Here is a 21,478-nt window from a genome sequence, read left to right as displayed (position 1 = left end):
GTCACTTATAGCGACAACCTAACCCGCTCGACTAGAGAGTATCTCTTGTAACGTGATAATAATAATGATAAATCCGTACAGTGGTGGCATTGTTCCTACCACATTTCGCAAAGAAAAATATAAATTCTGCTGAATCTGCCACGTCACTCCTGCAAACTTCTCTATCTCGTCTTTCCACCTTCACTCTGGTCTCCCTCTTCCACGTTTCCCATCTCGCGGCGTCCACTCAGTAACACACTTGCTCCATCGCTCATCAGTCCTTCGTACTAACTTACCTGCCCAATTCCACTTCCTCTCTTTTACCGCCTCCACGATATCTTTCTAGTCTGCTCTCTCACCCAACTTGCTCTTTTTCGGTCTCTCAGCGTTATTCCCATCATTGATCTCTCCATTCTCCTCTGTGCAGTCCTTAGCTTTGTTTCCATAGCTTTCGTCAGTTTCCAAGTCTCACACCTGTAGATTATTGCTAGTAGATTGCACTGATTGTAAACTTTACGTATCAAACATAAAGGTAGAGAGCCTCTCAGTATTTTATTATACTTACCAAACGCTTTCCAACCAATTGCAATACGTCTTTTTATTTCATTACCATGGTCTTTCGTCACTTTCACCATCTGGCCTAAATAATTATGCTCTTCAACTTGTTGAAGACTCTCACCATCGATTATAATCTCTTTGAACTTTCGTGTTGAACATTACTTTGGTTTTACTCTTATTTGTTTTTAAACCTACCTTGAGACTTTCCTTGTTCAGATCACTCAGCATCTCTTGCAAGTCTTCTGCTCTTTCTGAAATAAGAATAATGTCATGCGCAAATCTTAGGTAGTTCAAATATTCGCCATTAATCTTCAAACCTTTCTCTTCTCAACTCAACCTTCTGAAAATCTTTTCCAAGCAAGCAGTGAATAATTTGGGTGAAATTGTATCACCTTGGCGCACTCCTTTCTCGATCTTGATCTTTTCTGTATCTTTATGTGGTCGAATTATAGCGGTACTTTTCTCATAAATATTTTTAGAACCCTTACGACCTATTCGTTTGTACCCTGCTTGCGTATCGAGTTTAGTATTGCTACTTGTTCTACCGAGTCAAAGGCCTTCTCATAATCTACAAAAGCTAAACAGAGAGGTACAGTATATTGTATTCTGTCACTTTTTCGATTTGTTGGTTCATCGCCTGCAAATGGTCTAGAGTCGAATATCCGCTCCTAAAACCTGTTGTTGGTCAAGAATGACAGTGAAAAAGAGACGAGTACAATGTTCTGGTGCGTTGGTAGATGTGGACGAAGATATGGGGACAATCATTGAAGCAGAGAGGTGAAGGTGAGGAGCCCCAGCACACGATCCGCGGATTATGATTTGCTCTTCTGCCAATTTCACCAGCGAAGAAGGTGAGGAACCCCAGCATCTCCGCCGGTTATGATTTGTTGTTCACCCAGTGGCTTTACCATTGCAGAAGGTCCGCGGGTTATGATTTGCTGTTCAGTCAGTGCAGAAGGTAAGGAGGCCCAGCATATGGCCCACGGATTATGATTTGCTGTTCCGCCAGTGGCCTCACCAGTGAAGAAGAAAGCCGTCACATATCTCCTTTGGGGATTTGTTGGGGCAGGTAGCAAGCTCAGTGCTGGGAATCAAAGAGGAGTGTGGGAGTCGAATCCACAGCTATGCGAATGCAAAACCAGCACGCTTTCCATTCCGCCTCCACTCCGTAGGGAAAGATACCGTTTTAAGCATCTAGTCTCAGGAGAAGGAATAGAAATATAAGTTAGCCACAGAGTATAAAAGGGAGTAAACGTGGGATTTTTTTTTCCATTTTACGGCATGCAGTTGATATCAACAACTTAAGAGAGGTAAGATATAAATATTAATCTAAAACCTAACTTAACCTGACCTAACCTAACCTAACCTAAACATTCTGCATGCTGTAAAATGGAAAAGACCCGAAACATGAATGAAGAAGAGTATTGAAGTCCATGGGAATTAATTAAAAAAGGGCTACGTGAGAGCGTGGTGGTACCAAGCGTTTCATTCCTTTACTTCGACTTCGATTTTTCAAAGTTATGATGAGTTTTGGCAGGTAAAAAAAAAAATCCTTAGATTACATATATAAAATACTATTGTGTGTTGATCATTTTGCTAAATAAGTGAACTTAAGAAAGATTAGGCTCATTTATGATGATTGTTGTATTGCTGACATAACTCGGAATACAATGTTGGGATGGTTCGTGCATAGAGGAAGAATGAAGGAGGAACGGATGAAAGAAAAAGTCCTGGAATACGGAACTCAGGGTAACATTTCTTGTTATTCAGCAATGTCATCACGAATTGACGTGACCGTGGTCTTTTGTTTTCACAGGCATGGGCGCGAACTTCGAGGAAGAGAGTCTTGTCTTCAACACAATGACGAAGGCGGACGGAGAAGAAGTCGTGGCCTTCATGGCGAGCCACTTCTACCCACGGGAACCACTTGTGAGTTAATCCACACAACCTGTTGGACCAGTGATTCTCAACCCTTTTTCACTTCATTCCTCTCTTTCATGAATTCTCAACATTGGTTTGGCAGCCCCTCGTTTTTCTCCCAATCCCATCCCTTAAAACAGAAGAGAGAGAGAAAAAAAAAAAATATATATATATATATATATATATATACATATATATATATACATATATATATACATATATATATATATATATATATATATATATATATATATATATATATATATGTAACAATGTTGATGAAGAGAAACTCTTCGGTTTATCACGAAATTGACAATCATGATCATCTTCTGCCAGGACAGTGATGGAAGTATTTGTTTCTATATTCAGATTTCTCACATTATAAAGAAATTTATAATTCGTAACAGCAGGCCATGGCCCCCCTCCCTATATTCCTGTCATGGCTCCCTTTGGGGCCCCCATGGTCCCTAGGTTGAGAACCACTTACTTTAGGTTTACGAAGAGTGTGTGCGTGTGATGTTCATGTCTGTACGTCATTGCTAGACAAAGTAAGTGCTCCGTTTTTGGCGAGTGAAGACAGGGTTGTGCCACGTTTGTGTAATGTCACCATGGTTGTTCAATATGGATGGGGTGGTAAGCGTGAGTTTACTGGGGTGTAGAATTGGTGTGAGTTGAGGGAAGTGGGAGAAAAGCGTGTTTTTTTTTTTTTTTTTTGCGGATGACAATGTGCTTAAGAAAATAAGAATAGCGGAGACTGCAAGACACCATAAGGCTTACACTAGGCAGTCCCATGTCCCTTACCATCTGTCATCCCAATCCATACAGTTATCTAACTTTCTCTTAAAGCAACCATTTGTGGCTGAGTGGGAGAACAGGCTAAAACAGTTGGAGGAGTGTGAGAGATTTTTTGGAAGGAGAAAGCTGAACGCAAATGTGAGCAAAAGTAAGATATACAAAAGATGATAGTGGTGGATTGGAGGGCAGTTTAAAGAATGGAAAGCTATAGGAACTTGGGGTTAAGTATTCGGGGTTATATGTAGCAAGGAATGGAGGAGAAAGGGTGAGTCAATGAATGGGTGAATAAATCGTGTATCTGGGAATAAATATAAGGAAAAAGTTGCATGATGGAGTGAGTGTGTTCATGGCACTGCATGGAACAGAAACTCCTTTCCTGTATACAGCAGTTACTTAAACATAGACACACATGCACACTCATTAACACATCTCACGGCTCGACGGCGCAGTGATTGCGTTCGTAACTGCTACTCCAGCTGGCCAAGTTAGAATTCTGCCTAGGACTGAAATAATTTTTTATATCACTGCGCTGCGACCCGTCACTCCAACTCTCGTGGGCGGGGAGTTTGGGGTGTGTGTGTCTGTGTGAGGTCACAGCATTAGCCATAGATCGGTTATATATGAGCAAGATGCTGTAATGATTATAATTTATTTTATATTATTTGTTTTTGTTTTGTTATCATTTGTCTGTTTGATTCTCATTTGTTATTAATTATATGTCAATCTATTATTATTTACTATTTACCTATTTGTTTATTATCTAACTATACCTATGCATTTATTTATGTATTTTATTTGTTATTTACATTATTAGTTTTTATTTATTCATTTATTGTTATTACAATTTTTTTCGCATCCGACCTAGATATGGACCAAAAGGTCTCCTGTCGGCATGCTCCGCCTTTGTAATCCTTTGAGCTCTGGGCTCCCATCCGGGAGGGTAACATCTATCGGTCACGAGTTCAACACGTGATCCAAGACCATGGTGAATCACACACAGAGAGAATCGACAATCTCCTTTATCCTGACCATCTATACTCACACCTCCTCCCCTCTTTTTTTCTCTATTTCTTTTTACCCTTCCTTTGTATTTCACATCTCTGGGTCACCACACATCGCCCCTCGTATTGATCTGAACTTGTATTTCCCATATCTCCTGTGCAGCACTACCCTCCTTTTCTCCTGCCGCCGCCACCCCGTGCAGGCTGGGCCTTTTCTTGCTCCATTCCAAACATTCCAGGGCGACATTAGCATTCCGGGTGTCCGCCCGGTAGGTACGCACGCCCAGGGAGAATTGGAAGATTCCTGAAACTCCAGTTGGTGCTGCCCGGTTACCTCCCGGAACTCTCTATTCTTCCGTTCACCTCTTTCACGTCATCTTACTTCAAAACTTCCTTGGATTTTCGCCCGCCATTCGCGTCTTCCGAGAAGGATAGAGCAAGGTGTCATGTCGACTGCAGTCGTCCTCTCAAAAACGAATTAATTTAATAGATGAATTAATACATAAATTAATTAATGAATAAATACGTAAAGTAATTAATATATTTATTATTTATTGCCGTTATGCAATGAGTGTCGCATGATGTCACGGGCCGATGGAATTCTGGGACTTTTTGGCGGGAAAAAAGGGTGACGATTTATGATCGGAGTCTGAACGTTAATGTATTCATCCAGTTTCACTTACATTCGAATAAGATTAAAAGAAGATAAATCAATTATTCTTTTCACATTTGTAAACTCAAATAGGTTGGGAACAGAAAAAAGCTGCTTCGAATATTTTTTTGAACATTCTCTTTCTTATCAATGCTCCATTGCTCCAGAGTACCACGTTGCTCTCTTAGGACTTGGTAGATATATAAATATATATATATATATATATATATATATATATATATATATATATATATATATATATATGTATATATACATATATATATACACACACATGTATATGTATATATATATATGTGTGTGTGTGTGTGTATGTATATATATATATATATATATATATATATATATATATATATATGTGTGTGTGTGTGTGTGTGTGTGAGAGAGAGAGAGAGAGAGAGAGAGAGAGAGGCAGAGGGGAAAACACACAAATAGAAAGAGAGTTTATTCTTTAACTAGTTTCGCACTATGGTGCTTCTTCAGAAAGATGCACCACAGTGCGAAACTAGTTAAAGAATAAACTCTGGTTCTATTTGTGTGTTTTCCCCTCTGCCTCTCTAACAACCTGTCAAGATGTCGTCATATATATATGTATATATATATATATATATATATATATATATATATATATATATATATATATGTATATATATATATATATATATGTATGTAAATATTCCATGGAGAGTTAAATTTGCGCTCGTAAGCACCAGCTCTTTGTGGGCCTAAGTCTGTAAGTCTGACAATGTAATTCTTCCCATCATCTATTGGTTTCTAATAAATATCGAAACTATACGATCTTTATTTGTTAAATTTCTGTGCAGTTAACTTAGAAGATTTTGTTCTGGTGAATATGGGAAACCGGGCTGCTCCATATAATGACCTGTAATCGCTTACGAAGGTGAGGTGTGAACTGTGTGTGTATATACCTAATTGTATTTAACGCTCGTTAGGTCCCGTCTCTACTCTCCAATTTACCATATCTAGCCTCAAATGTGTATTTATGTGTGTGTGCACATGTGTGTGTGTGTGTGTGTGTGTGTGTGTGTGTGTTTACCTAATTGTAGTATACAAAGACCAATGCTCTTACTCTCCAATCTATCGTGTCTGGCTTCAAATTCATATATGGCTCCAACTTGGGCTATATTTAATTCTATAATTGTCATAGATTTGAATTCATGTATTGTTCTAGCTTAGGTAATGTCACATTGTAATTTATTCTAAGTCCTTATACATCTCTAATGGAAAACTGTATTTCATCGCATCATTCAGACATGTAGTCTTCCTTAATTTACTTTTCATGACCTATGAAATCCCTCCTATCATTAACCCATTAAACTCCGATGACAAGATGTCTTGTCATTTGGTCAAATAAAACAAAAAATCATATAACACCAAAATGTTTGATCAAACACCAGAAAAATATGACGTCAGTCCTCTTTCTCTTCGATTTTTCAAAGTTGGCAGACATAGTGATTTTACTCTTTCCTTATATTGTTTATCTGCCAGATTTTAGTTGCTGCCCTTTATGTTGTTACGATTTTGCTTATATCCTTCACTCAGTGTGGGGACCATGCTACTGACTATCAGTCTTGGGCGTATCAGGGATTTAATGATTTTTTTTTTCATCCATATAGTTAAAAGCCATTTTCTGCAACAGTCCGTACGTCTCTCCCATACTCCTGTTGATACGTTTGTCAGGTGACAGGTTGTCTTTTATCAACACTTACAAATATTTCTCCTCGTTTGATTTTGTAATAGATTCACTTCCCAAGAAATAGCTCAAAGATGGTTTTTCAAAGTCGTTGCTCACTTCCAATTCTTTACAATTTTTTATACTGAAATTAATTTTCCGTGTTTGGCTCCATGCAAAAATAGTGTTTAGATCTTTTGGCCTACAGACCTATTAATTTTTCACACTTCTCAGGGTTTTTGCATCGTCTGCAAAAATGTTGCCATAATGTCTTGCGTTCGTGAGAGTATATGCATATATATATATATATATATATATATATATATATATATATATATATATATATATATATACATTCAGTACGTACAGACTGAAGACTTGTCGAAACGTCAGCAATATAGTATTCCTACTCAGACCTGCATTTTTCTACCACCTTTTCTACAAAAATAAAATTAAAATAATATAAAATAAAATAGATAAATAAATAAATGTATTACACACACACACACATGCAGAAAGATCACTAAAAACAACACGTGATCCACAAATTTTGCTGGTAACCACTAAGGAAATCGGAAGAAAACAGTAATTCCCAAGCGCTTTCGTGTAATTCAGATCTTCAGGGGAATACAGAAAAAGTTGTGTTACAAAGATGTTTAAAAATAACAAGATTATACACTAGGAAAGGAACAGGCTTTGTACGAGATGTCACAAAATTAAACACTAGGAAAGGAACTGGCATAGTACAAGATGACACGAAATATTACACTAGGAAAGGAACTGGTAAAACACAAAAAGTCACAAATGAAATAAGAAAAAGTTTTTCTCATTAATGACTTTGTGTACCAAGACTTTTTCTTATTTCACACACACACACACACACACACACACACACACACACACACACACACACACACACACACACACACACAAATATATATATATATATATATATACATTATACATGTATTCATGTATGACATATGTATGTCTGTATGCATGTATGTACTGTATGTATGTACGCATGAATGCATTCATGTACATGTATGTATTCACTAGTGCTGGGCAAATACCGCTAATTTCAATACCGGAATTACCGGTAAACAACTATGCCGTTACCGGAATTACCGGTAATTTACCGGTAAAAGACTCGTGAGGTAGTAGTGACGTCCCAAGTTCGAGTCGCCTTTATGACTTAAATCTAAACAAATTTCATCCTACTATGGTGTGTAGTCACAAGTTTTGTAACGTCGTCACTATAAAAATCCTGCGCTCCGAGTCGTTACTCCAACTCTTGTGGGCGGGGAGTAGGGAGGGGGTGCGTGTAAGGTCACAGCATTACCTCCTCTCCCTCAGTGCATAGGCCTACGCACCAATCCCCCCCTCCCCCTCTCACACTCCACTTCCGTCTCTATGTAAGTGCAATTTCATACAAAGAATATATTTTTCACATAGAAACAGAATTTCATAAAAGAAAAATAATTACATGCATCATTTTTACACATTACACATAAAAATTAATTTCCAAAATCACCCATTTTTCATTTAGTCAGGACAAAGTTTTTTTGTACAATTGAGGTTTTAAAGGTTTTGTGCGAGATGAATTGACATATGTAGGTCATTTTCATAATGTTTTTTTTTACCAAGTTCCTCTTATATTAGGCTCAGGAACACAATCTCAACCCTTTGAATTTCTGTCAAAGTTTTTTTCAATTGTTCATAGTTGTCATTTTTTATATTGGAATTACGTTAATTTTGTATTAGCAGGACTCTACGATCCCTATATTTATATTATAGTACCTTTAAATGGGATAAATAGGGAAAGGCATAAAAACACTCCCACCCATTTCATCCCCAAATACACTCCACACCCCTCCCACCCTTCCTCTCATCTGAGCACCTCCTGGATGACGGGTCATCCCTGCACCCCGCCCACCGCCCTGGGTCAGAAGCAGTGTCGCAAGACCTCCCTTGGAAGAGGGAAAAAGCCTTGGTATATGTATGTATGTACCTTTAAATGGACAAAAAACACACGCATATATTTTATTTTAATTTTTTATTCTGTGTATCCATTTGGATACATGCCCACCGGAATCGCCAGCGCGCGCCACCTCCACCAATCTAGGGTAAGGCTCGCAAATATTAGTTACTTAAGACTACGCGAATAATAATTACATGCGTATCACTAACAAAATATGATTTTTGAATAACACGTTACCTTGCGTCGTAGAGGCCACTTCAATGGGCACAGTGTTAATCCACCAGAATCTTTGATCGTCTCTGCCCGCTTATTCTTGTCTCTGCTTTCCGTGAGTCTGTTGTGGTATACTGTATTCCCTGCCCCAACCCATAGCTTATATATATATCCTTGTCAGTCATCACTCGTGCGAGTCTGATAAGTGTATTTGTGAACTTGTTTGTGATTAACTCCAATACAAGTACAGTACAAATAGATTGTAACATGCAGATGGTGTCTTTCATGAGCAACTGCGTACATTTATGTAAATATGCATATATTAATAAACATTAAATATAAAGTTAAATATGAAGATCTGGTAAGTGTGGAAACAGTGTCTCTCCAATCTCCCCGTGCCTTATTTCCATCCTCTTTCACTTCCGCTAACCATTTTTTAAACAGGGGATCCTTTAACCAGGCAGACTGAAAAGTTTTCGAGTAGTTTGACCACCTCTTCATTTCTAGATCACATAGGCTGACTAATCGAATACGTACATTTTGCACTGAACCTCTGCGGGCCGAGATACGAACAAAACGATCTAGCACGTCTGTTAATTTTCATATTCGAATACGTACATTTCGTACTGTGCATCTGTGGGCCGAGAAGGGAGCAGGACGATCTAGCACGTTGAATACGTTCCTGTTAATTTTCATCCTACGTAGGGCCGTCAGTACTGTCACTCAGTACCACCAAGCCGAAACGTGCTTACCGCTCTCTGAGTACTATGGATTAACGGAGCCTAAACGGTAGCAGATTTTTTGCTGGTAAGCAACCCTAAAAGTTGTTACCGATAAAACCCCTAGCTACCGGTAGCTGCCCATCACTACCGTCACTCAGTACCACCAAGCCGAGTCGTGCTTACCGCTCCACGAGTGTTTGGTATAGCTTATCGGTTAACGGAACCTTAACGGTAGCAGAATTATTGCCGGTAAGCTACCGTCAAGGCTGTTACCGATAAAACCGGTAACTTTACCGGTAGCTGCCCACCACTAGTATTCACTATCATCTACGGACGAAAGCAGAATTAGAGAAAAATGAATGCGAGTGTGAACGATAAAAGAAACGTTGGATCAGCAACGCAACATGGATGGCTTGACAGAGATGGTGATGATGTGGGAGAGGCGGGATTATGGAGCGAGAGGGATAGGGTGAGGAGGGTGGGGGGTGTTAGTTCAAACCGTCGCTGGAAGGGATGATTCAGAACTTAATGCGTTTTGCAAGGGGCAAGGAATATGGCATTCGAATAACGCCGTTAGGAATTGCGACAATTGCGGGCGATTAAAAAGAAATCATGAACTTTAGCGGTACAATAAAATGGAGAGCATAAAGAATTTAAAGAAATGTATGACAGAAGAAGGTTGGGCAATACAATCGCGATGGTGGAGGGACAGGAATAGAGGACATCTTACAATCTTATGAAGAATATAAATATATATATATATATATATATATATATATATATATATATATATATTTGTGGAGTATATGAATGAATTGAGAATAAAGAAGCTATATTGGTAATAATCGTAAGATCAGAAGTCAGTCGACAAAGAAAATCAAGGTTGTGCAAAAGTGGACTGCTAAGTTGGAGTGAAGATGAGGTTGAATTATCGACGCTGGGTAGCTGGAATGAGAAGCAGAATGGGTAGGGGGTTGAGTGGGCACACATTTATAAAAAAGAAGAGGGAGGAGATGGCAAAGCTCAACTAAATTTATGATGAAGCTAGCAGAGTAGGGGGTATAGACGATGTGAGAAAAGGATCAGATAATTAAAAACTAGGGCGATGTAGGGTAATGAACTTTTTTTAATGTGTGTGTGGTGCGTATGTACGTGTGTGTGTGTGTGTGTGTGTGTGTGTGTGTGTGTGTGTGTGTGTGTGTGTGTGTGTGTGTGTGTGTTTGTGTGTGTGTTAATCCTTAAGGCCCACTGCAGGACTTCCTGTGTGCCCCTGGAAGAGGGGCCTCTGTGTTTCACCACGGTCGCTCCGGCTTGGTAATGTTAAATGGAGCCTGTAAAGAGCCTGTAGTGTCGAACGTGTGTGGTCGTAAATGGAATCTAATGACAATGTAAGTCATCAGCTTGATCATACTGATGATGTGACAGCACGGAAATGCAACACTGGCATACTGCACCTCTGATGTCCACCGTTACAGAGAGGGCTTGGGAGGCCGAATGCGACTTGAATAATTGCACTTCACGGCGATCAAATTAAGGCATCCCCAATTCTATTCATAAACTCTAGTCCCTGCTCCACTAGGAGTCCTTAAAAATGCGTACATACCTTGAGTGTTCAAACGGTAGCATGCTCGAATCTAAGAATTATAGAAGCAGCCTCCAAAACCCTTATGCAATATAATATACACCCATCCACGTTTATGTACCCAGTGGGTACTCATGGGTGGGTACTACCCACCCATGAGTATTTATCCATCCATCCGCCAACCCACCCACACACACACCCGTACTCGTAGTGCCCCATATTGTATATTCCCAGCGCAGTTTTGCACAGTCAATATTCTAGTGACCTAGTGACTTATAAACGGACCAGGGATGAGCAACAACCTTTTTCAACTTCTCTTTTATTTTACTACCCTCCTTAAATTTCTCCAGTACTACCAGTCTCCAGTACTACCAGTCCGAGAATAGCAGCAAGAGAAGAGGACAAAATTTAGTGTCTACTTCGGGATCCACTTGGTAGCGCCCCAGCTCAATATGATAGTGTCGCGTTTCCAGGGGTTCGAATCCCGTGAGCAGAGCAATTTATCAAACTGTCAGTACAAGCAAAAATAATACATGCTACTTGCTCCATCTCTGCAATGGAGCAAACATCTAAGACTTTGTTCTTGGTAACCTCAAACTGTTTCTTTCACTTTGCAAGTGGAAGTTGAAACTCAATTGAAACCGTTACGTCGGCGTGCTTTGGTTTATTATGTGGCTATGGATTGGGTTTCACAGTAAGGGACTTGAGAAGAGGCCATAAAAAAGCGTCAACTCAAAGCCTGATAGCAAGGTAATAAAGGGGTATGCTGCCAGCAAAAGCAACATACTTTTGCGTTTTAGCAGACGCTCTTCATTCATGCACTCATGCAGCCAATAAACATTATGTCGATTTCGACAGCTAATGATGAAACTCGGTGATCTCTACAATCAACGTCTTCATTCTACTCTGTATGAACTCAGCTTAAGCTTTCTCCGCTATTAAGGCGACCTACTTCGGCTGAATACCGTTCACAGCTTGGGCGATTGCAAGAATTTTAGTTTTGCCAAGAATGTCTATCTGCCCGTGCGACCTCCCGAACGAAAACTTTTCAAATATTGGGACATACGGGTCCAGGAAATTCATTTAACTCGCTGCGCGGCTGGGCAACTTTCCTCTGTATAATTACATAAATTCCTCTGGATATCGACAGTGGAATTTATTTAGCTGTCACTATGGTAAATGCTATAACAACGGTCATTGTTATGGTTTATTTTTTCTGACTCCCATCGTGACAATGGCGTGCAGAGGGGGTGGGTGGGGGCGAAGGTGGTGGCACCGAGCATCCAAATGGAGAAGGGCATCCAATCCGATAATTTGGGGAAAAAGAATTTAATAAATCTGGTTGCTTTAAATCGAATAAAGTGTTCATTTTATATATCAACTGTTTACCGCGTCATTGCATCGTGAAAGCATTTTGTCAGCAATAATTAGATCTTCTATTCTGGAGAGGGAGGGGGAAGGGCAATATCGCAACGGAGAGGTGCAGTCAGTAGTAAAGAAGAGAGTGGCGGGGAGAGGTAGTAGAAGGTAAAAAGGGCTCGGCATTCTTTTTTTTAATGGTTTAAATGAAAAAAGTATGAAAGCCGATCAATTTGAAAAGCACAAATGCATTTACAAGGCCTTGTTGGAAGAGGATAATTTATCCAAGTACTTTGTTGATTAATTCTTTTTTCAGTTTAATTCACTGAATGACAGGAAGCGGAAAATTTTACATGACGAGGGGCACGAGCGCTTTCCTCAAACGTTCGTTGGCGTTTTCCGTAACCGAATCGCAGTTACAAAAATACATAAATAAAATCATGCAAATAAATAAATAAATCAACAAATAAAAAAAATAACTAAGGAAAGTCGAATCTTGCACTTCTTTTGTAGCCTGTCAGACCTAGAATCGATTGCAATCGATTATATATGCTCTATCAAACTACAACACTCCGTAAAGCTGGACTTCTACATCATTACAGGTCAATAGTGGAACTGATGACGTGGAAACTCAACAACTTCCATATAAATCACGACGCCAACGTCAATTCGAGGGGGGGGGAGACATTCTTTGCCTTTATAAAGGGGTTATCACACTTGGCTTCCATGGGCTTCATCAGTGTCGACGGTTGAGAGTTCGTTTGAGTGCAAACGACTTTGGTTACAATATTTTATTTTTCAAATCTCCAAATATCAAATTATCTTTCCGTCATAAGCTGAATGATGAACTAAGATTGTAAACTTATACGAATGTCAGACATATTGTTGAAATATTCTTAGAGAAGTCTATATTTCTATAACTGAAGTCATATTCTGGTTATTCAAATGGAGGTTGGAGGTAGGATGTGGGAGAGAAAATAGCCTTAAGACAGCAATCCAGCACTCTGTAGCGGAGACGTGCCGGCTCGCATAGGCCTAAGCTGCTAGAGATTGTGATCAGCCATAGCCTTGAATCATGTGTCGGACTCGTGATCGACAACTATTACCATCTCGAATGGAAGCTCACAGCTCATATATGGCCCGATCTATGGTTAATGCTGTGACTTTGAACACACACACACACACAAACACACACACGATTTCAAAAGCAAACTGGATGTGGAGAGCAAAAACGGGTCATAACGAGCATAGCTCTAGTCCCGTAAAATACAACTAGGTAAATATAACTAGGTAAATACACACACACACACACATGTCACCTTACCCATGTGTGTGTGTGCGATTAGCCATGGTCTTTGGTCACGTCTTGGACTCGTGATCGACAGCTATTTCCCTCTCGGAAGAGAGCTCAGAGCTCATATATGACCGATCTGTAGGTAATACTGTGACCTTACACGCAAACACACCCCAAAGTCCCCGCCCACGAGAGTTGGAGTAACGACCTGCAGCGCAGCAATACTGAAATTATTTCAGCCTTGGGCGGGATTCGAACCCGGATCGCCGTAGTGACAGCCAAGAACTCTACCATGTGTGTGTGTGTGTGTGTGTGTGTGTGTGTGTGTGTGATTCACCTTGGTCTTTGGATCACGCGTTGGACTCGTGATCGACAGCTATTTCCCTTCCGGAAGAGAGCTCAGAGCTCGTATGACCGATCTATGGGTAATGCTATGACCTTACACGCACACACACCCCTAACTCCCCGCCCACGAGAGTTGGAGTAACGACTCGAAGCGCAGCGATACTGAAATAATTTCAGCCCTGGGCAGGATTCGAGCCCAGTGCCGCCGGTACCGCCATTCTGACAGTCTGGGACTCTACCAACTGCGAAACCGAGTCGTGTGTGCGTGTGTGTGTATGTGTGTGTGTGTGTGTGTGTGTGTGTGTGTGTGTGTGTGATCATGCACATGCGTAAGAAGCGGTTCGCACAGTTCCTAAAAATAGAAACAAACATTGGTATGACGTCACATGGTATCGCACGGGGAATCCCTTGGGAACAAACATATCTGTACGCCTCGTTACACTATTATTATTTTGACGGGATCCTATTTCACTTACCTTTGCAAAGTGCCATCCACTAACTGCCACTATGAATTATGTCGTATTGACTCACGTTATGAGGATAGACCGCATATGAAGGATGTTACCTGGGTCCGTTTTCCCAAACCACATTTGGACTTTGAAAAATGTCAGCCATAGGTTCGAGCATGTGGAAGAGAGGATTTTACCACTGAGAACGTGGAAAAAGACACGTGCATCTGCAGCAAACACTTCATAGGTGAGTCTGGGCCTAATAATGACCACCCACATCCAATCCGGCCATCTCAATCCGATAGCAAGTTAGTCCACCAAACACCGAAACAGTACAATGTTGTCCAATTCAAATATGGTTTATCCATTCATTGTCAATTACGGAGTCCAGAGGCTAGGCTGGGCCCACACCGTGCCTCATGCAGATCTGCATGAAGCAAGTGGATGTTGAAAGTGTCCACACTTGGTGGGTATGAAGAAAGAATACCAGTCTCACAGATACAATGCTTATTTATAGCACTGGATTGCTCCTATCATTCTGAGTATTTTGAACCCCATAGATATTGCAAATTGAGAGTAACGTCAGTATAGATTTTTAGATAGTGTTTTATTTGACGGGGGCTGTTGTGAAAAATAACACAACCGCACCTAACCTAACCTAAAAATTTGCACAAGTGTTGCCAGTGCTGGGAGCAGAAAAAGCACATAAATCTGTTGTTTGCAGGTACCTACAATTTTTCGTACTGGGCTATTTTTTAGTTAGGAAAAATCTGTAAATATAAACTTGTTTGCCAGTCACACAGATGCAATTCTTATCTATATCATCGGATGGCTCCTATCATTCTGTGTATTTGAAACCCTACAAGTAACGTGAATTAATAGCAACGACAGTAGTTTTTAAATGGCGTATTTTTGACGGGGGCTGTCGTGGAAAATAGCACAACCGCATCTAACCCCTCTTTTTTGATGTCACGATTTAGAATAACCCTTTCATCATATCAGGACCCGTACTTAGTGTTCCATAAGCAGGGATGCTGCTTCAATAAATACAAAACATTGGGTGTGGGTTCTCCTCCAATCAATGGGGCTAGCAGAAGTGGCCATGGGGGAGCGTACCTTTCCACCTTGTTTCCACATTCTTTAGTCCTCGACACTCCAACCAACGCTTCAATTGAATGTTGGAATAACTGCCACTAGGATCAATGTCTATCTTAGCCCCAGGGACATCATCCTCTAACAATAAAACATTTGGAAACTGGTCGCATGTCAACATTGTTTACTCTTTTCAATGCATTATGGTTGACCGCACCTTGGTAGTTTGCCCAACTGCCGATAGAGAACGTGGTAACTGTGACGTCAACTTTGGGGTTTGGTATTATGATTCTTTTTTTTTTTTTTTTTTTAGTATCGGCACACTTTGTGCGCTGGTGGCGTAATCGGTAGCATTCTGCCTTTGCATTCGCTTAGTTGTGAGTTCGAATCCCGCATTCCTCTCCGATTCCCAGCAGTGACTGTTGGTTACCCGTCCAAACAGTCCCTAAATCGCATCATAGGGCAAAGATGACTTCAGCCGCAGCTACTCAGTGCCGCTTGGCATAGGCTCCTTACCCCTATGCATGCTACAAACATGTGCTTGATGATATTTGGTTGTTTTAAGAGATGAGATAGGTTTATGGATACGGGTGAGATGGTAAGGGACCTTATGGTCTCTTGCAGTCTCCTCTATTTTTATGTCCTTAGTAACCTTGCAGTGAGTGCTGAAACGATTGATTGTTGAGAAGATTAAATAACTTTATGGATAAGTACGCCGACACGGAACTATCTATAGTGTAGGCCTTATGGTCTCTTGCAGCCGCCTCCATTCTTATGTTCTTATGACTACAACCGAGCCTTTTCTCCAGAGCACAGGCCTGCACATGACCTACGAGGACAACAAGGAGTGGATTCACGGCTCGGTGAGGGAATGGAGCCAGAGCGGGGCATCTGTCGTGGCGCGAGAAAAGACGAGCGGGAAGATTGTTGGAACACTCCTGGCCACCGTCCTCACCAAGGAACAATCGAGCACCTTCGATGAAGCCATCACCAGTCCGAAGATCAAGGTATCTATAACCAGATTCAAAGTGTATATAACCAGATGCTATGTTTTTTAATTAACACACTACGCGTCTTTTGAGTCAGGGTGGTCTGACGCGGGAAAGGCGCGCGCATTTTACTCGCCCTGTGTTCAAACGGTGACTTTTGCCGTGGAGTGACGCGCTCTATTCAGTTCATCAAAGCTGTCACATCTTTGCACAGGTGGTGTTTCACTTGGCACAGGCATACCTTATCCTTATACAGTTCTATTAATTGAATAACGTCTTCATGACACCAGTGGAGTTGAGACTTCTGTGATATGGTGAGTGAGGCGGTTTGGTGGGTCTTTTGTGGCGCATCACCAACCCACCACTGCTGGGAGGACAGTGGTGTGTTGCGGGGACCGCCGGGTTGAATACTCCACGATTTGACGCGTAGTGTGACGGTACCTTTAAATAACCCTATTTCCACTTTCTTTTTCTTTTTTGAGGAAAGCATTTGTACAGATCCACATCATTAGACTGATTCTCATGAAAAGAAGGTGAGATAAATGATGTTTAGTACAAAACGATCGTGGATTAGTACTAATCTATCATTTATAGAGTATGGGAATATTGTTGTATTTCATTGGATCTTATTTACTGAGGCTTGTGATTGGCCAACGAAAAACACCGAAACAGCGCGACCATTGTTAGGCCCCGCCCCACTACACGTCAAATCGTAGAGAACTGTCCCCGGCTGTCCCCGCAACACACTCAAATTGAGGCGCGCGAGGTATCTAACTCTCGTCACCGTCCTCCCAGCAGTGGTGGATTGGTGGCGCGCAACAAAAGTCCCACCAAACCGCTTCATTCATCATGTCACAGAAGTCACAACTCTACTGCAGTCGTGAGGACGTTATTCAAATGACAGACCTGTACAAGGATAACGTGTGCCTGTGGCAAGTGGAACATCACCTTTACAAAGACATAAATGCCAGGGATAAACTGAATAGCGTGCGTCATTCATCCACAACATTAAGTCACCGTCTGAACACGTCAGTCACCCTAAAAAAAAAAAAAAAAAAAGCGTAGTGACGTGGCCTTTTCAAAATCCAGTTAAACATAATTATATTAATTTCATGAAAATATGCAAAATATGCAGCTTTGTTATTTTGTGGAATGTAAAAAGCCAGGATTTATTGAAAAGTATAAATTATGTTCATGAATTCGTTGCACGCAGCACTGCGGTTTGCTCAGTTTAACCCACAATCCTTTTATTCGTTCCTTTTTCATGCTCATCACAGCATTGAGCAGACTGATCCCTTGATTCATGAAATTCACAGAGCGTCCCGGTACAAAAACGTTGTGATCATGGGAGATTTTAATTATAGAAACATTGACTGGGAAACTTTAATAGGAGATCAGGAAACGAAGAAATTCCTAGATGTGGTGCAAGATAATTTCCTAAAACAAGTGATTACCGATCCTACGAGGGGAGAAAATACCCTGGACTTACTTTTAACTAATAATGAACACCCAATGAGCAACGTAAAAGTGGGAGATAGACTCTAGCGATCATCAGGAAATAAGATTTAATATTATTTGGGAAGAATTAAAAAGTACGAATAACGTCCAAGTACCAGACTTCAGGAGAGCAAACTTTGACAATATAAAATCCTATTTGAAATTGAATGTGAAATGTTATACGGACGTTTCGGACATTGTCGACGGGGGGTCATGTCTCGGTACCTGACCAGGGGTTGGGTCACGGAGGATAATATGCATACCTTGGGTCAGGTCACTTGGGGGCGGGGGCTCACCAGACAAGTCAGCAATTTGAATGAAATGTATAGGAATCTAACTGATCTAATTATTTATTAATGCACAAAATATATTTATCCCCCTGAAGTCAATACGGAAAAATAGTAATACTCCCAAGTGGATAACGGACAGATTGAAACATGAGATCGGAATTAAAAGAGGACTTTACGTATAAAAAAAAAAAAAAAAAAAAAACGAGGAATCACACCTTAGATCAAGATATAATGAAATGGCAAAGCTGGTTAAAAGGAAAACACGCACAGCGAAACGTAATTATGAAATTAAGGTTGACAGTCAAGTAAGATCCAACCCAAAGGGTTTCTTTCATCTCCATAGAACAAAAAATAAAGAAAGAATAGGACCAATTAAAAGCGATGACAATGTCATGACAGAATCGGAGGGAAAAATGAGTGAGAAGTTTAACAATTATTTTCTATTGGTGGTTACTAATGAGAGGTTAGATAAAGTACCTGACTGCGATCCGATTTTCAGAGGGGATGAAGAAAGTAGTCTATCTAATATCAGCATTAGTAAAGAAGTAGTCAAGCATATTGAAAGCCTTAAAGCTACAAAATCCCCGGGTCCAGATGAAATTTTTCCAAGAGTGCTTAAGGAGTGTAGATCTGAAATCTGCAACCAGTTAACTGAAATATTTAATAAATCGGTAGACACTGGATTTGTGCCTACTGCTTGGATATCCAAATTATTGACGGTGTTGTTTTTGTTGGTACATTCCTTAACAATTTTTACACTCAGCAGCTACACAATGAAAAAGACTTTATAAAAAAAATCTCACAGCTATTCGATAGATGCAACAGTGGAGTGTGAACAACGTCACACTTCCGGGGATTCCCGAACTTGTTTTCGAAGTGCAGACGATTTTTTTTTTTCGGAGTTGAATTTTTATTTGTTCAAGTTCAAGTTCAAGTTCAAGTTTGTTCAAGTTCAAGTTCAAGCAAAAATATTTCGTGGGAATGGTCGGAAATGCTTTCTTATTAACTCTGCTTGGAGTTTTAAAATAAAATGTGTAAATTTCTTATTCTGACCCTTAACTTATTATATTTAGCGTAATGTTATTCTTTAATTCATTGATCGCTCAGTGAAAATAATTCATTATGGGCTATGTTGTCGTCGCAGTGTCCTCTCCATAGTTTTAACCTGTTGGTGAATACTGGGGTAATGTGCCAGCAGGGTCAATGATTTTTATTTATACACTTCTTAATTGCAAAGGTAGTTCGCTGGCTGAGAGGGTTAGGGCGTCGTTGCTTGCGGCGATGGTCGAATTGAAACCGGTTCGAATCCAGGGGCATGGTTCATTACACGCTACAAAGCCTCCCGATAGTGGGAAATGTGTGACGTTAAACCGTATCATCATCACCATCTGAATAATGCAGCATAAAAATGGAACTAGACCAATCCAGAATCTAAAATGAAAAGCTAAGTCTGATCGATGGAAGACAAGACACAGGCCTATTTGAACATAGCTCCTTTCCTGTACATCACAATTAGTTGTGTAAATACATCAAAACACAAAACGTAACAGAACAAATCAAACCAAAAGAATAAGAGACTGATAATTATAGGATACTTTAACTGTACAGATATCAGAGAATCACGAAAGGAAAAAATGTAATGAAGTTGGAACAAACATGTTGTATTGTAAAGGCCAGTTTGCATGACGCTAGACGCTAGATTTTTTAATCGCTAATGAAACGCTAGACGCAAGCGGTAAAGTTGAACATGTTTAACTTTATTGCAGCGTCAAACAGACGCTGTGAATTCATGATTTTAGTCGCTAACGAATGAAGACGCTTGTCCAAAGTCAATAAAAGCAGCGCCGGGTAAACGGCGCTTAACTAAAAATATACTTTAACCAGTGTGTAAACAAACCAGCGGATACAGGGTGGAGACAAAAGGACAGCTATAAAACAGACGCACAGTATTATAATAGTAAATGATGATGATAATGATGATGATAATAATAATAATAATAATAATAATAATAATAATAATAATAATAATTATTAATAATAATAATATCAATAATAAAGGAACAACCAAGACTTCAATCAGTAGTTTTTCTCTTTGAATTTGTTATGCATTTTCTCTTCTTATTTAATTATTATTACTGAATAGTTTTGGGTCCTTATTTCTAGTGATACTCTACCCGTCTGTGATTGAGTCTATATTTCCATCTACTATCTGACTCTCTCCATTTAATTCCTTCATTCGTCGGCACTTATCCTATTCTTCTGGCTACCAGACTGACGACTATTGTGTTAATTTCAAACTTAATTGATAGTTGTATGATCACATACCAATATGCATCCTCTAATACAATGTGATCGCGCACAGAAACATAAATCATCCCACTTTAATCAAACATATATCAACAATGAAACACGGTTTGATGGTAGCGATCGCAACTGCTATCACAACGGTCCGGGTTTGTATTCCGCCCACTGTAGAAAAAAAAAACAGAGTCGTTACTCCAACTCTTGTGGGCTGGGAGTTGGGTGTGTGTGTGCAAGGTCACAATATTACCCATAGATCGGTCATACGAGCTCTGAGCTCTCGTCCGTGAAGCTGTCGAACGCGAGATCCGAGACCATGGTAAATCACACTGGGATCACGTGCATGTTACTGCAGTGTGATCGCACACAGAAACATATGATTTATCCCACTGTGATCAAATATATATTGACAATGACACTGGGATTACATGCATATTTGCTTTGTGATCGGATGTACAAACACGCATTATCATATATTTCTTATTGTTTGTTTAAGGTGAAGACACTTCACACGGTGTTGTCTGTGCTGGAGGAAGCTGTGGACTTCTATGAACAATATGACGTCACCAAGATCCTTGAGTTAGCTATGATAACGGTATCAGCAGAATATGCAGGACGGGGCATAGGGAAAAAGCTTGTTCAGGTATGTCTACAAAAAGAAGATAAATAAATAAATGAATAAATAAATAAATAAACAAATAAATAAATAAATAAATAAACAAATAGAAAATAGAATTGATAGGCAAAT

The 21,478-nt window shown here is 40.0% G+C and overlaps 1 protein-coding gene across 1 annotated transcript in view; it reads left to right on the top strand.

Moving 5' to 3' along the window:
- LOC143027057 (arylalkylamine N-acetyltransferase-like 2) overlaps window positions 1–21,478 on the top strand; it is a 39,096-nt gene that overhangs the window by 13,495 nt on the left and 4,123 nt on the right. Inside the window, exons 2-4 of the mRNA XM_076187951.1 lie at window positions 2,354–2,466; window positions 16,463–16,660; window positions 21,227–21,373. Coding sequence (XP_076044066.1) covers window positions 2,356–2,466; window positions 16,463–16,660; window positions 21,227–21,373 — 456 coding nt within the window. The 5' untranslated portion in view covers window positions 2,354–2,355. The remainder of the gene's footprint in view (window positions 1–2,353; window positions 2,467–16,462; window positions 16,661–21,226; window positions 21,374–21,478) is intronic.

This window comes from Oratosquilla oratoria, chromosome 7, assembly GCF_046742065.1.
Source record: "Oratosquilla oratoria isolate Oo_2021 chromosome 7, ASM4674206v1, whole genome shotgun sequence".
NCBI classification, from domain to species: Eukaryota; Metazoa; Arthropoda; class Malacostraca; order Stomatopoda; family Squillidae; genus Oratosquilla; species Oratosquilla oratoria.
This window is presented reverse-complemented; position numbering and strand designations above follow the sequence as displayed.